Consider the following 22,541-nt stretch of genomic DNA (forward strand, 5'->3'; position numbering starts at 1 on the left):
TCTTGATGATAATGATATATCTCTACTTGTAGTTAGTCACAATTATGATTGATTTCCTCCATCAAATAATAATATCTATCCATGCTTGATTGCCTTCTTTATCTGACAATGTTACTATTTCAACACAATTCACACTACATAACACACAAGCCTTGAAACTCGAAAACACACACCCACACACACACCATTTTGGGCCCCTCATTTTGTGCGTCTCTATCTCCCTTTTTTGTTTTTGCATAGTTTATTTGTCTCCAAATATTTGCGATTTTCCTTCCATTGCACTTTTGAAGTAGTACTCCACCAAAACATGTCAACTTCATCTTCATCCCCCTCCACTCAAGGAGGAGACAGCGACTATGAAGGCCCCTCATCTTCCCGAAGTAGAATGAGATCAAGCAATGGAGTCTGGCCCGAGCCATTCCTCGAAGCTCTCGCATTCCAAGTTGCCGTTGATGCCTCTCGCACCATTGGCCGCCTTGCCGCTGCTCAAGCTCTCTCCAACATCTTCCAGGTACCATATATAGCTTCATTGTGTATATCATGTTTATTTATTTATATAGTACTACTATATATATATAGTTCTTCATTTTTCTCATCTAATGTGCTTGTGTGAAAGGGAGAGAATGTGGAAAAATTGGAAGTTGGAAAGTAGTATAGTGACAAAGCATTAGAAAAAATGGTTAATATAAATATACCCTATTATGTTGTAAGGTCTAGATGTGTAAGTAAAAAAAAAAAACAAGACAAAATTCCCATTTTTGGATATTAAAAGGATGGTTTGGAGGTTTGTTTTACTTCCTTGGCAGAAGCAGCCCCCACCCAGCCTTTAGAGGTTTTTGAGCTCATTTGACCAAATTCCAAATCCAACAAAAGATTGAATCTGCAAAAGATATTTTCCTTTTGTTGGTGCAATATCTATTGGGTAAGATGGAGAAGTTTGAATTTTATTAAAAGTAACAAAAAAAATGCATGGTGTGTCAGATCTCAGATAGCTGTGAAATTGAACTAAAGCTCCACTGTTTTTTATGCTGTAGTGTACTTAGCTAAGCTAGCTTATCTTCTTAACCTGAATGATCACATTTAAGAGGAAGGAAGGGGTGTCAGTTTTTTATTGGGAAATTACAAGTAAGAGACATATCCAAAGCTGTATGGGACAGCTCGAATAATACAAGACATGCATTTCCCTAGTACCCTACTTTATTTAGTCTGCTCCCATGACAACTCTTCTTCTCTCTCTCTCCTCCTCCTCCTAGCCCTTTGCTTTACACGGCTTTACCGGTGTGTTTTTATTTCAAGAATTTATGAATGAACATATATATATAGATTCTGTCTGTGTGTGTCATTTTGCAGTTGGATTCGCATATTGTTTGTTTGTTTGTTTTCTCTCTCACGCAGACATTGAACGAGAAACACACAGTAGAAGTCGTCTAGGTTGTCAGCTGGTTGTAATAGTTATTGATAAAGTGATTCTTGTATCTCACTGCAGTTTCCATGCACAGTTTTCATTTAATATTTAAATTCAGCTTTTTCAATGCAGTAGTGAGAGAGGGCATGCCTGCATATAAATTCTTGGATTTCTGCCCATCACTCTTTTTCTGCTCCCCCTCATTTCATTTTTATTTCTCCAATTTTTATTAATTTGTCTGGATCCAAGCATGGGTTCAAAAAGAGAGCTACTTTCCAATGCCGGCATCCATTTTCAGGACTTGAGCTTTCAATTTTAATACTCCTATTTATAATTAGGCCACTATTTAGATATAGGGATTAAGGGGAGTGTTATATTGCTAACTCAATGCTTAATTGCTAACTACAACTCAATGATAACCATTACATATTCAAATTAAAGGCCTAGATCATCAACCATAAAGTGTCAATACGATCAACAAAAACGTCAATAAGGCTATAGGATTAATTCTAATAAATATCAATAGGGGTATTAATGTCAAGTTAGTTATAACTAACTTTTAAAAGAAATCCCAAAACTTTAAATTCATATAACATATATCAAATTAAAGATAATTTTATAAGGATTCTAACGATATACTACATGCATATGTTCCGACGTCAAAATTTGAAAAAAATTTAATTTTTTTTTTAATTTTTCGTATTTTTTACGAACAGATTTATGTCAATACACCTCACATAATATGTCAATATTATGCTTGTAAAATGTCAATATGAAATTGTGTTGACATTATTATGTCTTCGTGTTGATGTATTTCATACACTGTATTGACATTATATTTCTAAACCCTAAATTTGATACTTGCTATTATCTTTTTAATATTAAAAAATAAAAAACGAAATTACACATGGCAAATTGTAGATCACAAGATTTCTAAAATCTTATGGTCTTAAATTAGTTGTAGTTAGCAACTAAGGGATGAGTTAGCAATTGATCACTCCCCTAGGGATTAATTAGTAGGGTAATTTCCAAAATGAATATTGACATTTCAATTCAAATGACAAATTAGAAAGAAAATTGGAGGTCATCATAATAATAATAATGACAGGTGTGCTCCACGTGGCGAGCCATATCGCGGTCGGATCTTCTGTGGCAAAACCTGGCGCGAAGCATCTGGAGCGCCGGCGAGCTCCTTGCGCGCGAGTCGTGGCGGGAGGAGTACATCTACCGCCACCGTACCTCCGTTAACTTCCGTTCGCGGAGGTACGAGCACGCCACGCTCCACTTCATCCCGACGGACAACAACAACAACGACGACGACGGCCTCAGCTGCCGCCGCCTCGCCCTCTCCGATCACCACCTCGCCGCGGGGTTCTCCGACGGCGCCGTCCACCTCTTCCACATCCCCACCCGCCTCCACCTCTCCACCTTCTACCCGCAGCACCGCGACCGCCTCGGCCGCTTCTCCAGCGCCGTCTCCGGGATCATCCTCTCCGACGCCCGCCTCGTCTTCGCCACCCTCGACGGCGACATCCACATGGCCGCCGTCAACACCGCCGCCCCGCTGCGCCGGGCCCACTTGGGCGACGTCGTCAACGACGGCGCCCTCGTCGACTTCGCCGGCTGCCACCGCTGGTGGGTCGGTCTCTACGCCGGTAGGATTTTTCTTTTCTTATTTTTTTTATTTAATAAATTATCGTAAATCTGAAACCTTTGACTTCAGACATTATTTACAACTTTGCCACTGGAACAACTCATACAGACTAGTTTTTATAATCTGTAGGTGTTCCAGGGCGAGCATTTCACATATGGAATGGGGAAACAGAGGAGCTGCTTTTCATCGGTGGCACGATGACCGATCCGGAGGCGGTGATGGGGTGGCATCTGCTGACTGAGATGACCGGAATCATAGGCCGGATCCGGGTGGTGAGAGGGGACATGGCGGTGGCGTGTACCGGGCTTAGGGCTATGGTGTTCCACTTGCTAAACCAAGGGGTGGTGGTGTGGGAGGAGGAGTTTCGGAGGGGGATCAATATTGTGGGCACCTTTGATGCCTACGGCGACACGGCCATGATACCGGATGCGCGGCGCGTGGCGGCCGTGCGTCGGGTGGGTGGCATGGAGGAGGTGTGTAGGTTCACAATGAGAGAGGGGGTTTCATTTGGGTGCATGAATGGTGGGTATGGAGTGACATGGGGTGGAGGGGTGATTAGGGTTTGGGAGATTGAGCATGGTCACTATTTGTATAATTTTAGAGAGAGAATTGAAGATTGCAATGCCCTAATTGCAGATGAGAGGTTTGTGGCTGCATGCAGTGATGATGCTACCATTCATTTGTGGGATTTTGGGGCTCAATAATGGAGTATTTTTAAAGAATAGGGCTTCATAATTTTTCCATGCATCAAAATGTTAGGGTTTTTAGCTTAGTTGGCGTAGGGAAATTGATATTCACTTTGTGTGGGACCCTCGATTTTCTATAAGTCATTTTCTGTGATTTAGGGTTTTAGGGAGAGAATGAAGTAGTTCTAATTTGGATATTTGCTGATTCCATTAACCTCCAAAAAAATGTGATCTTTTGTATCTTCTACTCATTATTTATTGAATGTAGAGACATCTCACCTTTAATTCGGTTGTAAAACTCTATGTTAAATTGCTAGTAGTATATTTTTTAGTCAAGAAATTTCATTCCAAAATATCACATGGATCATGGCAAACTCCGACAAAATAACGGCTCCAAAAAGTTACTCCCTCCATCATTAATTAGTCAATACAAAATTTTACTACTATAAGTTAGTTGGTTAATATATTTAATTCGAAAAATAAAAGTTACTCCCTCCATCATTAATTAGTCGATACAAAATTTTACAGTTAGTTGGTTAATATATTTAATTCGAAAAATAAAATATAGATGTAAATATTAAATAATGAGATAAAAATAATTGGATGTTTAATTGGAATATTAGAGTTGTTAGGTGTATTAAATGGAGAGAGAGTTTTATTTCCATAAACACAAATGTGTATTCTTATTTGAAAAAAATTAAAATGAAAATAATGTCTTCTTAGTTGGGCGAAAAAAATACTTATTTAATTTATATTTATCATAAGAGTAAATGTCAATTTTGGTCCTAAATATATGTTCAAAATACCAACTTGGTCCAAAACATTCACTTTTTGAAAAACGAGTCCTAAACATTTGAAATCGTTAACGAAGTGGTCCTAATTTGACAGAACCGTTAATTTCTGACGGTCAGCACCCAATTAACGATTTTTTGACTTAATTAGTATAATGATGCACAATAATTCAATAAAATAAAATTAAAATATTAAAAAAAAATAGAAATTCTCACATCTCTCTTCCTCTCCTTCCTCTCTCATCGGCGACACTCAATTCATCACTCTCCCTCATCAATTCTAAAGGGTTGGTTACCTCTTGCAAAATCAACTCCTCCATCTCCACATCCAATTCTCATTCCCACCCGTGTTTTAAAAACCGGTTTGGACCGGCCGGTCGGACCAGTTCGGCAGCAAACCGGTGACCTCTCCGGTCTGATTCACCATATAAAACCAGTTGAGCATTGAACCATTTTGGACCGGGTGAACCGGCCGATTGGACCGAAAATTGGAAACCGGGAACCGGTCAAACCGGTTACCAAATTTTTTTATTTTTAGAAATGAATTAAAAATCAATTTAAAAAAAATTTACACTGCACTTTCATTTCATATTAACCCATACTTGTATTGGGCCTATGAATTTATAAAAACTAGCTTAAAAATCATTTGTGTCTTTCTTTTATAGAAGTATTCCACAAGATTGTTCTTTCATTTTTCAATGTGGGATGAAAAGCTTATTTTATAGTCATCTTTTACAATCTTTTGCCTTTACTTTTTCAATGTGGGATGTAGTTTGTTTTGTTAATATGTACTATTTCATATTTTTATCAACTATCAACTATATACTAATTGTATATTTATAATTAAAGGCTATATACATATTTTATATCATAACTAAATTAATAAATCTTAATTAACTTTCAAATAAAGTTTTAATTACTAATGCTTAGATTGAAAATAAAATAACAAGAATATATAATGGGAGAAGTGTTCGTAACATGAAAATTAATACATAGTATAATAAACATATGAATATGTATTTTTACATTACTAGTATTACTCGTTAACAATTGGTATATATATGTTTTATCTATGCGTATATATCTCTATATTATTTAAAATTAAATTATATATTGCATTAATGCTTGTTTATTTACATGTTTTGAAACCAAGTGTTTTATAATAAATATGTACTTAATTATATACTCATATATATATAAATGCTACAGTAAAACGGTTTGACCGATGGTTCGACCGGTTGGACTAGTTGAACCGTGAACCAGTAGCCTCGCCGGTTCGCTAGCCAGTTCGGTTTTTAAAACATTGTTCCCACCCCATCAAAATCCAAGAATTCACCTACGATACTAGGGCTCCGGCGCCCAGGGATGCGAGGTGTGGGGAATATGGTGTCGGCGAAATGCGTGAGGTCGTGCAGAGAGAGGAGGTTGTCGATGAAGGAGGTGGCAAGGTGTTTGGGTGAGCTGCTGAATTCGTGGAATGGATTATCGAATCCTTGCATCATGGGGAAGGTTGTGAAAATCGTTGAAACGCCATTCAAGAATCAACAACTAGAGTTGGGGGTTCGAAGCAATTTGATGGAATCAATGGTTTAGGCCTACAACTACAAATCTCAGATTTTAGAATTGATGAGGGAGAGTGATGTATTGGGTGTTGCCGGAGAGAGAGGGGGAGAGGAAGAGAGATGTGAGAGAGATTTTATTTTAGAAATTTTTTTAAATTTAATTTAATTTAATTTTAATTAATTACTAATCTGGTAAAAAATTTTGCTAATTCACGGTTGACCGTCAGAAAATTGACGGAATCGTCAAAAAATGACCAAATCGACAACGTTTTCGTATGTTTAGGACCAAACCGACAACATTTTCATATGTTATGGACCCGTTTTTCAAAAAGTGAATGTTTTGGATCAAATTGATATTTTGAGCATATGTTTAGGACCAAAATTGACCTTTACTCTTATCATAATTATCCACATAAAGATTAAATCTATTAGTTTACAATTTGGATGAATAATATCAAATAAATATTTTTTTTAATACGTTAATTTCACAGTCTAATACTACCTCCGTCCACCAATAAATATTTCATTTTGTCATTTTCGTCTGTCCACCAATAAATGTCTCATTTACTTTTTACTATTCTTGATAATGAACTTTACATTTCACTAACTTTATCTCACTTATATTTCATTATGAAATATAAGCATAATTACCATTTTTGGCCGTCCACAAAAAGTTTTCAACAAATAATAACCCTACGCATCATTTCACTAACGCTACTTCTCACTTACTTTTTCTCATTCTCTCTTACTTATTTCGTTTGTCTCTTACTTTACCAATTCTACATTAAAACCCGTGCCATACACAAATTGCTCTATTTTTTATGGACGGAGGGAGTATACAAAAATAAGATCCACTTTCTACTAACATTTTTAGTCACTACAGAGTATATTTCTTAAAATTTATGTCAATGTCAAATGTAGACTTGTAATAATGGATGGAGGGAGCTTGTGTTAACCTCTACTATGTTTTTTACCACGGCAGAGGATCTATTTCCACTATGCAAGTGCAGATTATTTATTAAAAAGGGCGAACTACAAAACCTAGTACCCAGAAAATTGAGTTTGCACCTTTTTAGTACCAAATATTTACAAAATCAATTTTCAGTAAAAAATTCCATAAATCCCAACTTCAGTCCTGATTTTTACTATTCTACCCTTCCACCCTTGAAGGGTGTATTTGTCCATTTAGCTATTTGAGGAGGGCACCAAACTTGTGATTTTTTAATATTTATGTACTTCTATTGTGATTTTTTAAGGACCAAAAATATTTGTAGTATTATTAATTTTTTGTATACTTTTATAAAAATAAAATATTTAAATCTTTGTTCTGTCGTCTGAAAATTAAACTATTTAAATATTTGTAGTATTATTTAAATTATTGCATTACAATCGTGAAATTAATAGTATGTATTCGTAGTATTATTTAGACAATATTGAACAGTTTTTTTTAAAGCATTCGTTTTTACTTTAATGCTTGATTGTGACAATAATTTAAATAAAGTTATTTAAATAAAATAAACTACCACTCAATTCAATTTAAGTCAAAATAAATTACAACTTGATTTTTGAAAAAAAATCGGTATCTAAAAAATTATAATTTATTGTTGCAATCCAACATTAAACTAAAAATGAGTGATTAAAAAAAATCATTTAATATTTTCTAAATAATACTCCTTCCGTCATATCTCAAGTGATTGACTGCTTTTCGGCACGTGTTTAAGGAAAATGATACTAATAAATAGTTAAAGTGGAGAAAAAATAAAGTAAGAGAGATAATAATGTAGATGGTTTACATTATTCTCTCTTTTACTTACTTTCTCTCCACTTTAACTGTTTATTATCATGTTCTAAAAATAAAGCCAAAAAGAAATCAATCACTTGAGATGAGACAGAGGGAGTACTACAAATACATATTAATTTCCCGATTGTAATGCAATAATTTAAATAATACTACCAAGATTTAAATAATTCATGTTTAGATAACAGTACAAAGATTTATATAATTTTTTTTGAGATAATATACAATTATTTATTTAAATCACAAATATCTTTTGTCATTAAAAATCATAACAGAAGCACATAAACATTCAAAAATCACAACAGAAGTACATAACCATTCAAAAATCACAAGTTTGGTGCCCTCCTCAAATAGCTAAATGGACAGATACATCCCTCAAGGGCTGAAGGGTTGAATAGCAAAAATTGGGACGAATTTGGGATTTATAGAAATTTTTACCTAAAAATGATATTCTATAAATATTGGATATTAAAAAGGTGCCAACCTCATTTTTTGGTACTAGTTTTGTAGTTCACTCTTAAAAAAATTAAATTGAAATAAGACATTCAATGGTGAAAATTCTAAGGTGATAGAATATATGACATTTAATGGCAAACCAAAGAAGTTTTATTATTTGTCACATACTCACATACTTGAGAAATTATTTCCATCTTTCCATGGTTTATCTAAAAACAAGACAAAATAGTTTCATTTTTCCATTTCCAGGTGTCCACAAAAATTTTGTTCATTTAAAACTAGAAAATTTCGTCAAATTATTAAGTTATCTATTTTTGCTCTTTTCTCTCATATATTTATCCTCGTTTTCTCATTATCTAGCATAATTTTCCACATTTTTTCATTCTCTCCTTTACCACTACCTCATTTAAGCCCGTACGTTTACTTGTAATGAATAAAGAGAGTATATATTACTATTCCATAATTCTAAGAAGTTATTTTTTTTTTAGTTAACTTATCTCTAATAAATTTTTTTAAGAGAATTACTATATCACATTATTATTGTAAATGAAAATAAAGATATTTTGAAATAGAGACGTTAAAAATAACATCATTGTCGGTACATGATGCAGTACAAATTTTGTGAGTCTTAAACTTCACAGTAGTACTTCATAATCATAGGTACTCTCTGCCCCTAAAATCATTAAACTATTAGGTTATCTTCAATTTACATTAATACCAGGAAAAAATTAAGTTAATTATATTGGCTTCACGATAGATTCACACATGTACGACCGCATTAACATATTCTACAGATTCCATCATTTATTCATTCCCCACATTGAAGGCACATTGAACTGGAAAAGGTTTTAAAAGATAAAAAATTAAAATAACACCCTTCAATTCAATCTTCATGCTCAAATACAAGGATTCAAATAACAACCATTTTCACAGAATTCGACTCCTTCTTTCAATTATTATGTGGTGCTGTCAATACAGAAAATGTTCAGAACAATGCAAAACAAGAACATGAGAAGAACTTCACACCATTTCAATCAAAATCTTCTGCACAAATTATTTCACAAAAATAAGAGCTTAGCTTTGATCTTGAGTAGGTGTCTCCGTCAGCCTCACTGAGCGTGGAAGCATAAACTCAGCAAATATAGGATAGTGGGACGAAGGGTAGTAGCCATCGACGTTGTCACTCACCACCTCACACGAGACGGGGATCAACGACCTGCCTCTGAAGAGAATCCAGTCAACGTGCAGGTCTTGAGTCTGGCGATCCCAGCACAGACAAAGAGCTCGAAATATCAGCTTCAAGAATTCAAGAGCTCCCTGTTTATCACCTAATAGAATAGAAAAATGAAGAACATAAGCTTAGAGAAACCAAGTTTCTCAGAGTATAAATGATAATATTAGATTGTGATAATGTGCACCTTTGAATCCATGGTAAGTGCGAATTAGGGAAACATTTTTCCTCACACGAGCATTGGGCCAAGCGTCCCTCATATCACCAACGACACCATGTTCCCTGCAGCACAAGTAGTGTACACATGGGAATCATGCGAAGTCAAAGCAACACCATGGAAGTGCAACCCACACTATCAAATCTCGACTTAAACTACAAGGTGCAGACATTAAGGCATGCAGTGGCCGTGCCCAAAGACAAAATGCATCATCAAAGGATGATGAAACATCAAGCAAGAAAAAAATTGGCCACAATTAATGGGTAAATGAAGGTTCCATGTAGCTATACGTTGTTTGAGAGATAGATGTCTCGCGCCTAATTTTATTGGTAAATTTTTGTGTACATCTGAATATGGTGCATCCTCCATTAGGAATTACTATTAATCTCTAATGAAGGGTCTATTTTATTTGGTAACATTTTCGTGGAAGAAGCTACACGTCGTCCCAAGCATAAATGGAAGAGAAAATTAGTGCTTGTGTGAGTAACCCTTGCAAAACCTAAAAGTAGTACCTGGATCTTCCAAGAAGAAAACGGCCTGTAGTTGATTCCTTTTGTGTGTTGAACCCTCCACAGTACAAAACAGGCAAGTTCGGAGGCAATGAAGCAATGTGCTGCCAGGTGAGTAAAGCACCGCGTCTGCGAGCGCGAGGACTAAATTCATCCATGTTGGTATTCACAATCTGAAACGAAAAGCCCGGTGGCTCGACACCTTTAAGCTGGAATGTGTACACAATTAGTCAAGGTAAACAACGCATCAAACATTAGTCAACATTTCTGAAATCTAAGATGGCCTTATGAAAAAGCTGAAGGATATAGCCCATGTAGATATACACGGCTCCGTAGAACCCCATGACATGCTCCCGGGAACTGAAGGTGACTCGGACAACCAAAAGGTTCCACCTTCTAGAACCTCGACCTGCATCATGTAGCACAATAAGCAATTTATTTGGCAGCTAGGTAGACATATGAGACAGCACCAAAATGAGGACTTGTAGAAGAATAAAGTGTTTCACCTTTTCCTTTTCGTAAAAGATTGTACAGTGGTGATCAGAAGTATCTTCAGGTCCTTTTCTTGAAATTCCAAATTGTGCATAACCTTTTCAGCATAAGTAAATAACTTGCATTAAGCTTTTAGTTTCAGAACAATAATGTGAAACTGCTGAAAATCAACTATGGTACAGAGCAATTTCATTAGAAATACAGGTAAATGTATGAACATATAGGTACAAGAGGACAAAGCCTGTATCAAGTATCCAAAAATACTCTCCATGAGAATGATCATTCCCGGGCAAGGGCGGATCTACATAAGCTTTAGGTGGGGCATTTGCTCCTCCTCATACTTTTTACTACATGTATATTTTTTGTCATTAAATTTTATTCTTTTAATCTCTCACTAAATGCCCCTCCTCAAGTTCTTAAAATTTCTCCGTATAAAAATTTGCCCCCTTCCCTACAAATTCCTAGCTTCGCCCCTGTTCCCGGGAGAAAGGAAAAGTTCTACTTTCACATATTCATTGGGTTAATATCGGCCCGCAATAGACCAATGGCAGTATTCCAAAATGTCGACTTATTTCCAAAGCAAATAGAGGGAGTTACTTCTGAAGTATAGGAAGATCCCAGAGATAAAGTTTCTGTGATTTTACAATCAACACTCTTTCAAATTAATAATGGAGTATCTCTCTGTCCTGAAAATAGTTTGTTGTATGCAATATATTTGATTCTTCTTGAATTTCAAGTCGAACATGTAAGACATGTATGATCTGATTTGCGGTCCCGTAATCAATTGATTATTGATGTAAGAGAATAGGCAAAAAACTCTCACACACTTAGAACGGTACCATACTATGGAGTATTTAAGTAGTCAAGGGGATGCTTTGCAAAGTAGGTAAGGGCAAAACTCTAAACCAGTGTAGAATGTATATACATAATATATTGTTATCTTGACATATCAATATATAAGATGATTAAGATCCACACCTATATGGTATGATTTTGGAGCTATTTTTCATGAAGCAGCGTGAAAGGTGATACACAATCTTCTGCAATACAAAATTCACTGGCTAATACCAAACCACACGCAACTATAAAATCAGAGTAATCTCCAAGGCAATGCAAACATACTTCCATATGCCACTGTGCAAATCATACGTCACAAGGCTATAATCAAGCTGGAACAGAGTTCCTTCAGAGGCACAATAAGTCAAGTTAGCAATTCTTCAGTGCTGCTAGTATCCCAAGCAAGAACTACCATTATTTAACTAGGTATATAAATTAGATCACCAATGCTTGTCATGTAATCTAAGATCACTCCATTATTTACACATATTAGAAAGAGAGATATCCCTTTCCATCATAAATTAGTATATAAAAGTTATTTATCAAGAACAAATATTAGATGTGCAGACTTAACTACTTCCAACAGATTGAACAAAACTGGGAAATCACAATCACAATCAATTGCATTATTTATCAAGAAATATACCAGGCAAGCATTGTTGCAGGTAGTCCAATTGTGACTTCACCCCTGTAAAACACAAAATGGTCAGAACTCTTGCCAAAGCAGATAAAACCCTACTGGTAAATCCAGATCAATCATGTCAAGAAACACACAATCCCCAAAGACCAAGATTCTAGACCTTGCTGTGTGCAGAGGATGATGGGAGAATAGCTAGTGATGACTGTAACGCACAAATCTTTCCTCTTATCCCATGAATTAGGGCTGTCCTCGGCCTGATCTTCCAGGAGATTAAAGGTCATTACAGTCAATGAAACACTCATCTTTCTTGTTTGCTACGCTTTTTTACTTCATCTTTGACTCAGAATCAACTCGATCACAGAAGAATGAGATATATTTCAGAAACTTTGCAGAAATTACTGCTTGCTTTTCGGGAATTGAAATGGAAATCAACAGATTAATTGGAGTGGGAATTGAAACAATGCGGAAAGTGGAAACGGACATTTCACACAGGGTCATACAAACGGGCCGGTGTCGGGACGGCACGTGAGGCTTTCAAGACAGGCACGTGAGTATTTAAGTCATCAAATTTATTTTTCTTATTTTCTCTATTTTTATGTATTTTGTAGAGCGTATTATTTTTGTTATTTTCTCTATTTAATCTATATACTAGAAGTACTATATTAATTGTTTAGGTAATTTATTCAGTCTACTTCGATTTGTGTACATTTCCTTTTAAATTTTATTTTTATACTTATATCTCACAAAGCATATTCGGGATTTTGGACTAATATTGTTTTGATTTTCTAGAATTATTATGATCGTATTTCATGCTGTTTAGTTTATAGGTGAACGTGCAAATACATATGTACTACTACTATTTATTTCAATGAATAGGTCCAAGGTCAACCAATTTGTTTGTCCATGTATCATGTATCGCAGGTTACTTGATTATCTGTGATTTTGTGTTACGGATTGTTTGGAACCATATATTGAGTTGTTTGCCTATGTATCACACATTGTTTGCATATATATTGCAAATTGCTTGCTTAAATTGTCATTTTAACTATGATGTCACCATATTGCTCTGATTTCATATGCTATTGCTTGGAATCTTATGTTGAGTTGCATACCTATGTATCGCAGATTGTTTACCTATATATCGTAGATTGCATGTTACGTTGTTGTCACGTTGTCACTTTAAGAGTGGTGTCACTCTAACGCACCCCGAATATATCTACTCCCTCCGTCCCACATAATTTGGGACACTTTGACCCGACATGGGTTTTAAGAAATCTATTGGAAGGTGAGTTGAAAAAAGTTGGTGGGATGTGGGTCCTACTTTTAGAGTATTGGTTTTATAATAAAATGTGAGCAGGAATGAGTTAGTGGAATATGAGGTCCACTATAAAAAATGGTAAAAATGAAGTGTGTCAAATTATGTGGGACGACCCAAAATAGAATATTGGGTCAAATTATATGGGACGGAGGGAGTATTATTCTATAAACATATTAGTTATGAAAAGCAATGTCACATCTAGTTAAGAATACTAGTAGTATTAAATTAGAATTGATTATTTCCTAATTAGAGCTGATTTTCTTAACAATAATGTCACTAAAATACTGGAGTATCTTCCTCCGAGAAAATGGAATATCTTTTTTAGTACACATGAGAAAAGGTGGAAGAATGAATTGTATACTTTGGAGTTTGGACTCAAAATTTTACCACGGTTGGCTTTTTTTCTCTCATAAAGGAGGAGACCAACAATATACTAGGCGTGATTAGGTAAGCAAGTATATCTGCATTTTTACTCAATAAATATATCATGGTTCACTTCATTAACGCATTCTGCCATCTCCTAAATGAAATGAAACACACACATTCTGCCAACTCTAAGTTGCAAATTCATTAACAAATTATGATCAATCAGATTACAAGCCACCATTTTATTACTCAATTAATCTCATTCACAAACATGATAGAAGTTGTGCAAAATAGACGATAGATACTAGGCCCGACCAAACCTATGGTGCGTTGTAGAGAATAAAAACCAGCTCACATAAAATCAGTAACCACTTAAAATTAGGCAAGAAAAGGAGTATAGTCCATGAAAAACAACCCCCAATCACATTTCCCACACATCCTTTATTACACATGCTAAGGCATGCTAAATACCCCAATATTCATCCATCATTACTCAGTCGCCTCCTAGGACGAGTTCTTCAGCACCCACTCGACCAGTGTGGATATGCCAAACCCTGTCGCCCCCTTCTTTTTGTCGCTATAAACAGGCCCAGCCATGTCTATATGCATCCACTGCACCTTCTCGTCGACAAACTACAAACACACCATTGTTCATCAGATTACATAGCTACAATGAGAATTGAGTTTAAAATGGCTGATGCTTTTACCTGCTTCAAGAAGAGAGCTGCAGTGATGGACCCGCCTTGGCGGCCGCCAGTATTTACCATATCAGCCACACCTGATTTCATAGATTCCCAATAGCTTTCTTCCAAAGGCATTCTCCAAAGTTTTTCCCCACCAGCCTCTGAGGCGCCTACTACCTCTTTCGCCAACTCATCACTAGGGGTAAATACACCTGTTTTCATGTACTTGTTTGTAAAATGATACGACCAATACTATCGACTTAATACATCATTGTCAATTTGCTTGCTTCTGGATCTCAAATGGGATTTTGCCCCCAATTCATACCAACTTAAGTCAAATGCACCTACCAGCAATAGAAGGTCCAAGAGCAACAATGCAGGCCCCTGTCAGTGTAGCAAGATCAACGATCTGCATATACAAAAAAAGTCTTTCAGAAGTCTACTTCAAAGTGACCCAAGAAACAGTATTTTAGTTTTATTTCTTATGTACATGGGATATTTGTTCCTTTCTATCCCTATTTCATTCTCATAGCAACAGAATTCGTCTTTTTGGATTAAATAAATTGATAAATTTAGCCTTCTTCAAGAATATTAGAACTCAAAGTGAATACATAGGCTATTTCTGAAGAATACACTCTTCAGCCAACAAATTTATAGACTAGCTAATTTCTGGTTGTAATTTCATGTCAGGGTTTTTTCACTCCTTGAGAACAATGCCTCATAAAATTGAAGATGCCAAAGAGCATTAAAACTAAGAGAATGTAATTTGCAAAATAGACAGCTTGGCTTACCTTCCCAACTCCTTGATTGCAAGCATACACCAAAGCATCTGCAAGCGTAAGTCTGCCTTCTGCATCTGTATTGTTTACCTAACATCAAATAACATATGATATCATGAAAAGGCACAAATATCATTCCATACAATTATACAAATATATATGATCACACAAAACTGACAATTTATGGCTTTCAGTTTAGTATTATTTTTCATTTTTAGGATGATTGGTACTAATGTATCAGTTAACTTCAGTTCTAGCTGAAGGCCTTCCATTGGAGAGAGTGATGATTTCTCCCGGTCTCCTATCCCAAACTGATTGTAGTAGAAAAGCTATTTTAGGGAGAATAAATACCTCAATTGTCTTTCCGTTTGAGGCTGTGATGATGTCTCCGGGTCTCATACCCGTTCCACTTATCATATTCTCACAAGCAGCAACTATGAAGTGAACCTGTGTGCACATAAAAATTATTGGATTCACTTCTAGTCCCATGTTGAAATTGTGGAGTAATGACATAAGATTGAATAAAGTGGTGACAACTTAAACACATGACAAGGAGGCAGGCAACACATCCCGCCAGAAAGAAAAATATCCACCTCTACTCCGGCAGGCTTGATTTGGCCAAGAGCTTTTGCTGCACCAAGTACTGCTGCTGCACCCCCCATGTCGACTTTCATGAGTTCAATGGAACATCCGGGTCCAGTCTTGATGTTGTAGCCCCCACTGAAATGTAGACAAGAATTCAAGAATAATAAGATCATCTTCACCAAAAATATTGATTAAATGGACATAAAAAAGGCTCTCTTATGACCTGTCAAAGGTCAAGCCTTTTCCAACTAAGGCCAGCTTGTTTTTTACTTCTCCATTTGGTGGCTTGTAGCATAAATGGATGAAGTGAGGAGGATTAGTCGATGCTGCAGCAACACCTAAGTAGGAACCCATTTTCAACTCTATGCATTGCTCCACATTCAATATCTTTGCTGACAATACATCACTGTGCTCCGAAGCAATCTTCTCGGCTTCCCCGGCAAGCACTCCTGCAATGTATTGAAATCAAGAACGCGCAAGATAAAAAGTTACTACTACACAAACACAATCAAGTAGTAATATGACATAAAGCTATTAAGGCAGTCAGACACTACAGACCAACCTGGAGTGAGAACATTAGCTGGAGCATTTACAAGTTGCTTCCCTAGGATGACGCCGGAACAAACATCTCCGGCATATTTGAGTTTCTTTTCAATCTCAGGTCCGGTACCAAGACCAATGATATCCACCGACTTGAGAGTCGCCTGCTTTGGCTCTGACTTGAACCTAATATCATCGAAGGTGCCCAACACAGCTCCTGCACAATTCAAAAATCAAACCAAAGTCACATTCATATAAGCAAAACAATAATAGTACTAATAATTTAACAGCCAACAAGTGAAGTTTACCTGATGCTATAGCTGAAGCACTGGTGAGCTTCAATTCTGCAGGGATCCCTTCAGGGGAAGCAAGAGTAATGGCAACATTGGTCGCGCGAGCAGACTTGGCAGCCGCAGCAGTGGCCTCGCCAAGGATGCGATACGTTGATGTTGCTGATGCACCTGAGCCGAGTCCAATCAAGCCAACTCTCTTGGCACCAAGACCAGGAAGTCGAAGAACAGTCGACTGGCCAGTCTTTCCAGTGAACTCTTCCTCAGCTGAAGCTTCAGACAACAATCCTTGTAATTTGGAATCTAGTTTCTGAAGAAGTGAGTTCTTGAACTTGGAGTTGTCGTCTCGAACTAAGTCCTTCTCTGTGACACCCACAGCTAGTAAATCCCCCTTCCATTCTACCAAATCAGCATCTTTTGCAGCAAATGAGATCTAAAATCATTCAAATAAACAAATTAGTCTACTTATTAATCCAGCAATCGATCAATCAACCACACTCTTAATTACATAAACATGCAATACAATTAAGAAAACAAGCAGAAAAACATATACTTGCACAATCATCACTCTGAAAACAATCCAACAAATCATTCCGTTTCAGCCGATTTGAATCGTGACAGGTGATCCAAATGAAAATTTCAATCTTTTGCAAACACATAATCCAAAATTGTCACCGAGAAAAAAAAATCAATTTGTTCATGTTGAAAAAGCATGGATTGAAAAGAAGTCCTGGAGAAATGAGAAAAAAAAAAAAAAAAAAAACAGTGAAGTGATGATGGGATTGGGAGTCATAGAAACCTTTGGAGGGTCGATCTTGTTGGGCTGGGTGAGGCCAAGAGTGGCGCGAGCAATTGAGTGCGCCATGCGCTTTGAAGAGAAGGGCGTCAAGGTCAATTTGACGAAAATGGAGGAAGAAGGATCGGCGGCAGTGAGAAGAGTTAAGGAAACGGAAGATACTAGTCTCAGAGTGACCATTGTGGCGTTATATATACATACAGATATACATATATATTTTGATACATACAATGTGAACACGTCAGTAGAGCCGGGCCAGAATGGGCCGAGCTCCATTTTCTTTTGCTTATATTCTTTTCGGTAAATTTCTCAGTTTTTTTTTAGTTGTCATATTTATTTATACTTTTAATAAAATTAGGTAGTTAGGTCTGCTTAAATGGTAAGTATGATTTCTAACCGAACCTGATGACGCCCAATATTGATAATCGAAACGAAAGCTATTTTGCAAACGATTAGTCTTCTAAATGGTCGATTACTCGATTTACCAATTGTAACCGGAGTACTAAAACTATAAACATACAATTTGTTTTTCTAAGAGGATTAACAATAGTTCAATCTACCTCTATCACACTCTCTCGTCCAGCAATAGAAGTCCCATTTTTCCGTTTTTGTCCGTCCGGCAATAGGAGTACCGGTTCTACTTACTATACTTGGACAATTTAATTACCCTCCCCTTCTCAATAATTTACTATATTGCCATTAAAAAACACCCCCCTCCCAAAATTAACTTCTCTCTCTCACTCTATCGATCACTAAAAATCAACAATCCTCTCTCTCTCTCGGTCGCTCACCAAAATTCGCTCTGTCTGTGGAAACCCTAATTCCACGCCGCCTCCTCTTCCTCCTCCCAATCGCCGCCTCCTCCTCTTCCCCACTCTAGCCTAAATGGATTATGTACCCTCTGAAACTCTATCCCCCATCTATGGGCTAGATTCGGCCGATTCGATGTCCACCATAGTTCCTGAAACTCCGATGGTGGAAGTCCCTTCGTGGACCGATTCTTAGCCCTCTATGTTCCTTGAAACCCCAAATCTGGAAGCTATACTCTATTCGGGGCTTATCGTCCCTGATACGCCGGGTTATGAGAGTCCTGACTCCACTGTGGTACCTGAAACTCCGCAGGTGAAGAGGCGGAGGCGTCCTGTTGAGGAAGAGGAGTGGTTCAAGGAGTTCCTCCTGATTCTCTTGCCCGGCATGAAAGATCTCCTCTAATATTGTGAGTTCTGTAAGAATCACCCCCTATCTAGGGTTCGGAGATTCTGACTTGGTATGTATTTAGGGTTACAGTATTTTTTTATGTTGATTTAGCCACCCCCTTTTGGGTTAGGAGGCTTAATCTTGCCCTATATGCTGGAATTAGTAATGTTTGACTGATGGTCCCACTGGAATTTGTTATTGGTTGCTGGAATTTGTGCATTCTACTGCTATATGCTGAAATTTCTGATGTTTGGCCGATTAATCCAATTGTGGTGCTTATTTGTATGCTGAAATGGCTCTGAAGGATGTTTATGATGGTTTATTGTTGATATACTTGGTGCAATCTGTTGTTGGTTGGTGCTGTGGTGAATTGTGGTGCTTATATTGTGTGAAAAGCCACCCCTTGATTAGGTTTGGAGGCTTTTATTGCTTCCCTATGCTGAAATTTTTCTGAGGGATGTTTATGATGGTTTATTGTTGCTATACTTGCTGCAATATGTTGTTGGTTGGTGCTGTGGTGAATTGTGGTGCTTATATTGTGTGAAAAGCCACCCCTTGATTAGGTTTGGAGGCTTTTATTGCTTCCCTATGCTGAAATTTTTCTGAGGGATGTTTATGATGGTTTATTGTTGCTATACTTGCTGCAATCTGTTGTTGGTTGGTGCTATGGTGAATTGTGGTGCTTATATTATGTGAAAAGCCACCCCTTGATTAGGTTTGGAGGCTTGTGTCCATTCCCTATGATGAAATTTTTCTGAGGGTCTTATAGCATCATTCTGCATATGTGCATCACATTAGGTTTGTACTATTCTATACACCAAAAAAACAAAAACATCAGACCCTAACCCAAAAAATAATAGGGGGCTGACCAACACACCAAAAAAATCAGACTACCCTATTCCATAAACACTATGGTCTGACCAACACACCAAAAAGATCAGCCCACCCTATTTCATAACCATCACTTTGGCTTACTTAGAAGCCAAATGCATTTGACAGAGGGCCAATATCATGCATTGACCCATCATTGTTCTCTGGCATTTGTAAGTAATGCAGCACCTCTCTCACAATATCCTCCTCCACTTCCAGCACTTTGGGCAGTCCAACAGTTCTTTGTAGCCTATCCTTGTTGATGTGTGGAACTTTGTAGCCATTTCCACCTCTGCATTGTAGGATTTCAGTGAGGCAAGCCTGCAAGCTTAGGAAAACTTTATTGAGAGTTTGTGGTGAAAGCTCTGCAAAAGAGCTACACACATTTCCCACAAGTTCATCCACAGTGCTGCATGGTTTCTCATACTGCAGTGACTGAATTGCTCTAAAAAAATCCCAAGTCTAAGATGTTAGTGTCAGGGGAATTAGGTGGTAGACAAATCAGTTGGATTTTAAATCCATCTGAGTTGGCAACAGTCTGAAATTCTGGATCCATAGCTGTTATGTGTGGGGTTGCATTATCTTGCTGAATGTAGATGTCTTTGCTTGCCCAAATTGGCCACTTAGCCTTAATTGCAGGTATAATCTGGCATGAATAACAATAACATAGCTAAATGATGATCTTTGTTCAGTTTTTAAGATCTGATCGAATGGAAAAAGTTGCATACCTTGTTGATAAGGCAGTCTCTCATCACTACCTTTGTGACTAAACGTATTGGCTTGGTTTCCATGACCCTCTGGGTCTGTTCTTTGACTTCCTCTGTGCTGGCAGTACTTCAGTGAAGGGAAATATTCCCACCTTACCATCATAAGTTTTCTGCCCATCCATACCAAAATGTGGTCTACTGACAGCACACATAAACATAACTTTGGTGATGAATCTCTTGGATTTGCATGACCTATATGGCTCATCCTCATCCGGCAAGAGGTAGTACCTGTCTGATGCCTTGGTCATATAGAACCATTTTTCATCTATATGCACTACATTGTGCATGCTCTGATATTGAACTCTATCTTGAGTAATTTGTGGCTGAAGTTGACTAAGACTCCATCTAACTCTTGCTAGCTTATTCATATTGGTGAGGGTAGGTTTGATTGCATTTGTATGTGGCCTTAATTTACCTTGCTTCACCCACTGACCTACTGTGCTCTTGCTAACATTCACTATGACAGCCATTTTTCTCAATGAAGCTCTCTCAAGAGTAGATAAGTTTCTAACCTTTTCTTCATCAAGTTGTAATATGTCAGCATGATGGTATCCTTTAATCTTTCCTTCCATGCTTGCAGGTTCTCCCCTTTGCATCTGCTCCTTGGCTGCCTTCCATAGCCTGTACACGATCTTCCTACTGACCTCAAATGTCTCTGCTACCTCCATTACAGCCCCTCTTGCAAGCACTCCATCATGGTTGTGCTTGAGTAGAAACTGCACCACATTGTTCTTGATGTTGCTGTTCAAGTGTTTGGTTTGCCTCTGCCAATTATCCATCCCTATGATGAATTTTCTCTGAGGGATTTAAATTTATATAAACTAAGGGAGTTTTTTTTGGAGTTTCTCAGATTTTGGGGTTGATAAGAGTGTCTTAAATGAGTGTAGGTGGTGTATTTATAGCTGATGTTTGAAGTTGTACTTTTTGGAGTTCAAATTTCCCTCAAACTTTTTGTAGAGGGAAATTTGAACATTTCAGTTCACTCCTTGTATTTTTAGCACTTTTAGAATTGTATTTTGAACAGATTTGAAGTGAATGTGATGAATTAGCATTTGAAAGCATTCTGTTAATATTTGTGTAATTTTTAAATTCAGTTTTTTCTTTCTGTCCGTGAAACTCAAGATATAAAAATGGTTATTCTTATTAATATTATTGAAACTCAGCAGTAACTCAACAAAATTTTTTTGGCAGCTTCTTTAATTTTGGTAGAATAAGCCAAATTTGGCACCTTCATCTCATACCAATGAAACTTCCAGCATGGAAGAAAATATTTTAACACAATTGAGGTGGGTCCCGAATTCCACTATCACACACCATTTATTACACACTCCAAAACTTTCTTAAAACCCGTGCCTTGGAGAAATGGGACTACTATTGCTGGACAGAGGGAGTAACTTATATCTTGTCCTATTAATTAATGGGGATCAATAGGGGCCATACAAGTTGTCATTATATTATGTCTAAACCAAAATGAAAGGACTATAAAACCATCAATGGTCATTTCGACTCTGAATATCTGGACTACGGTGAAGATATTTAGGGTATATAGGTAACAGATGGGGGCCACCTTTGGGAAGGAAGTGTGCGGTGCAACGTCTCGTAGGTGTTAGGCAATTGAAACTAAAAAAAATATATTACAACTATTACACATTGGTGTATAAAGAGAAGTGAAATTACTATGTAAGTCTAATGTGTCACTCCTATCACCAATTGATTTTAGGATGGAACACATGGATTTTTATCATGGTACCAGAGCGGGTCACCGACTGTGGGTTAAATTTAACTGATCTAGGCCGAAACTGAAAAAATAACTGACTCATCAGTATATCTGGACTTCAAATTTGGGCCAAGTGGTCTAACCGATAAAAAAAATTGGGCCAGTTGTCCAATCGATCAGAAAAAAGTCCAACTCCTCCAAGGTTCACCTTGAAGGGTTTGAGGGAGGGTGTTGGCAATTGAAACTAAAAAAATACTTCATCCGGTCCCTCATAGTTGAGTCATTTTTCCATTTCGAGAAGTTCCCTTATAGTTGAGTCATTTCCATATATGGAGTAATTTTTTTCTCTTTCTTA

General features: G+C 37.0%; 4 protein-coding genes across 4 annotated transcripts; 1 reads left to right on the forward strand and 3 right to left on the reverse strand.

Moving 5' to 3' along the window:
- Positions 1-307: 307 nt before the first annotated feature.
- On the forward strand, positions 308-4,029 carry LOC125192091 (transcriptional regulator STERILE APETALA-like). The gene is made up of 3 exons (XM_048089546.2): positions 308-511; positions 2,514-3,060; positions 3,189-4,029. The coding sequence occupies exons 1-3, from the start codon at positions 308-310 to the stop codon at positions 3,761-3,763; spliced, it is 1,326 nt and encodes a 441-aa protein (XP_047945503.1). The 3' UTR covers positions 3,764-4,029.
- A 5,186-nt stretch (positions 4,030-9,215) lies between these two features.
- LOC125192640 (uncharacterized) lies at positions 9,216-12,752 on the reverse strand. Its single transcript, XM_089069954.1, has 7 exons — positions 12,439-12,752; positions 12,285-12,326; positions 10,816-10,898; positions 10,616-10,718; positions 10,313-10,526; positions 9,771-9,865; positions 9,216-9,680 (listed from the first exon to the last, which is right to left on the reverse strand). Exons 1-7 carry the CDS (start codon positions 12,578-12,580, stop codon positions 9,427-9,429), a joined length of 933 nt encoding a protein of 310 aa, XP_088926080.1. The 5' UTR covers positions 12,581-12,752; the 3' UTR covers positions 9,216-9,426.
- A 1,561-nt stretch (positions 12,753-14,313) lies between these two features.
- LOC125195826 (neutral leucine aminopeptidase, chloroplastic-like) lies at positions 14,314-17,830 on the reverse strand. The gene is made up of 10 exons (XM_048094079.1): positions 17,639-17,830; positions 16,858-17,272; positions 16,572-16,766; positions 16,233-16,458; positions 16,018-16,144; positions 15,776-15,871; positions 15,437-15,514; positions 14,994-15,054; positions 14,670-14,857; positions 14,314-14,595 (listed from the first exon to the last, which is right to left on the reverse strand). Exons 1-10 carry the CDS (start codon positions 17,813-17,815, stop codon positions 14,467-14,469), a joined length of 1,692 nt encoding a protein of 563 aa, XP_047950036.1. The 5' UTR covers positions 17,816-17,830; the 3' UTR covers positions 14,314-14,466.
- A 2,638-nt stretch (positions 17,831-20,468) lies between these two features.
- On the reverse strand, positions 20,469-21,248 carry LOC125195071 (uncharacterized). Its single transcript, XM_048093274.1, has one exon. It carries the CDS (start codon positions 21,246-21,248, stop codon positions 20,469-20,471), a length of 780 nt encoding a protein of 259 aa, XP_047949231.1.
- Positions 21,249-22,541: the final 1,293 nt, after the last annotated feature.

Source organism: Salvia hispanica, chromosome 4, assembly GCF_029641045.1.
Source record: "Salvia hispanica isolate PSC_SH4W2 chromosome 4, Shi_PSC_v1, whole genome shotgun sequence".
NCBI classification, from domain to species: Eukaryota; Viridiplantae; Streptophyta; class Magnoliopsida; order Lamiales; family Lamiaceae; genus Salvia; species Salvia hispanica.

Bases quoted from the DNA above. Each gene is read 5' to 3' on its own strand.
- LOC125195071 (XM_048093274.1), bottom strand. From the start codon at position 21,248: ATGGATAATTGGCAGAGGCAAACCAAACACTTGAACAGCAACATCAAG.
- LOC125195826 (XM_048094079.1), bottom strand. From the start codon at position 17,815: ATGGTCACTCTGAGACTAGTATCTTCCGTTTCCTTAACTCTTCTCACT. The intron at 16,459-16,571 runs GTTGGTCTGTAG...AATACATTGCAG, and splicing joins AGCTAATGTTCTCACTCCAG to GAGTGCTTGCCGGGGAAGCC. The intron at 16,145-16,232 runs GTCATAAGAGAG...TCTACATTTCAG, and splicing joins AAAGGCTTGACCTTTGACAG to TGGGGGCTACAACATCAAGA.
- LOC125192091 (XM_048089546.2), top strand. From the start codon at position 308: ATGTCAACTTCATCTTCATCCCCCTCCACTCAAGGAGGAGACAGCGAC. The intron at 512-2,513 runs GTACCATATATA...TAATAATGACAG, and splicing joins CTCTCTCCAACATCTTCCAG to GTGTGCTCCACGTGGCGAGC. The intron at 3,061-3,188 runs GTAGGATTTTTC...TATAATCTGTAG, and splicing joins GTGGGTCGGTCTCTACGCCG to GTGTTCCAGGGCGAGCATTT.
- LOC125192640 (XM_089069954.1), bottom strand. From the start codon at position 12,580: ATGAGTGTTTCATTGACTGTAATGACCTTTAATCTCCTGGAAGATCAG. The intron at 10,719-10,815 runs GTGAAACACTTT...TACATGATGCAG, and splicing joins TCTTTTACGAAAAGGAAAAG to GTCGAGGTTCTAGAAGGTGG. The intron at 10,527-10,615 runs TATCCTTCAGCT...TAATTGTGTACA, and splicing joins GTGTATATCTACATGGGCTA to CATTCCAGCTTAAAGGTGTC.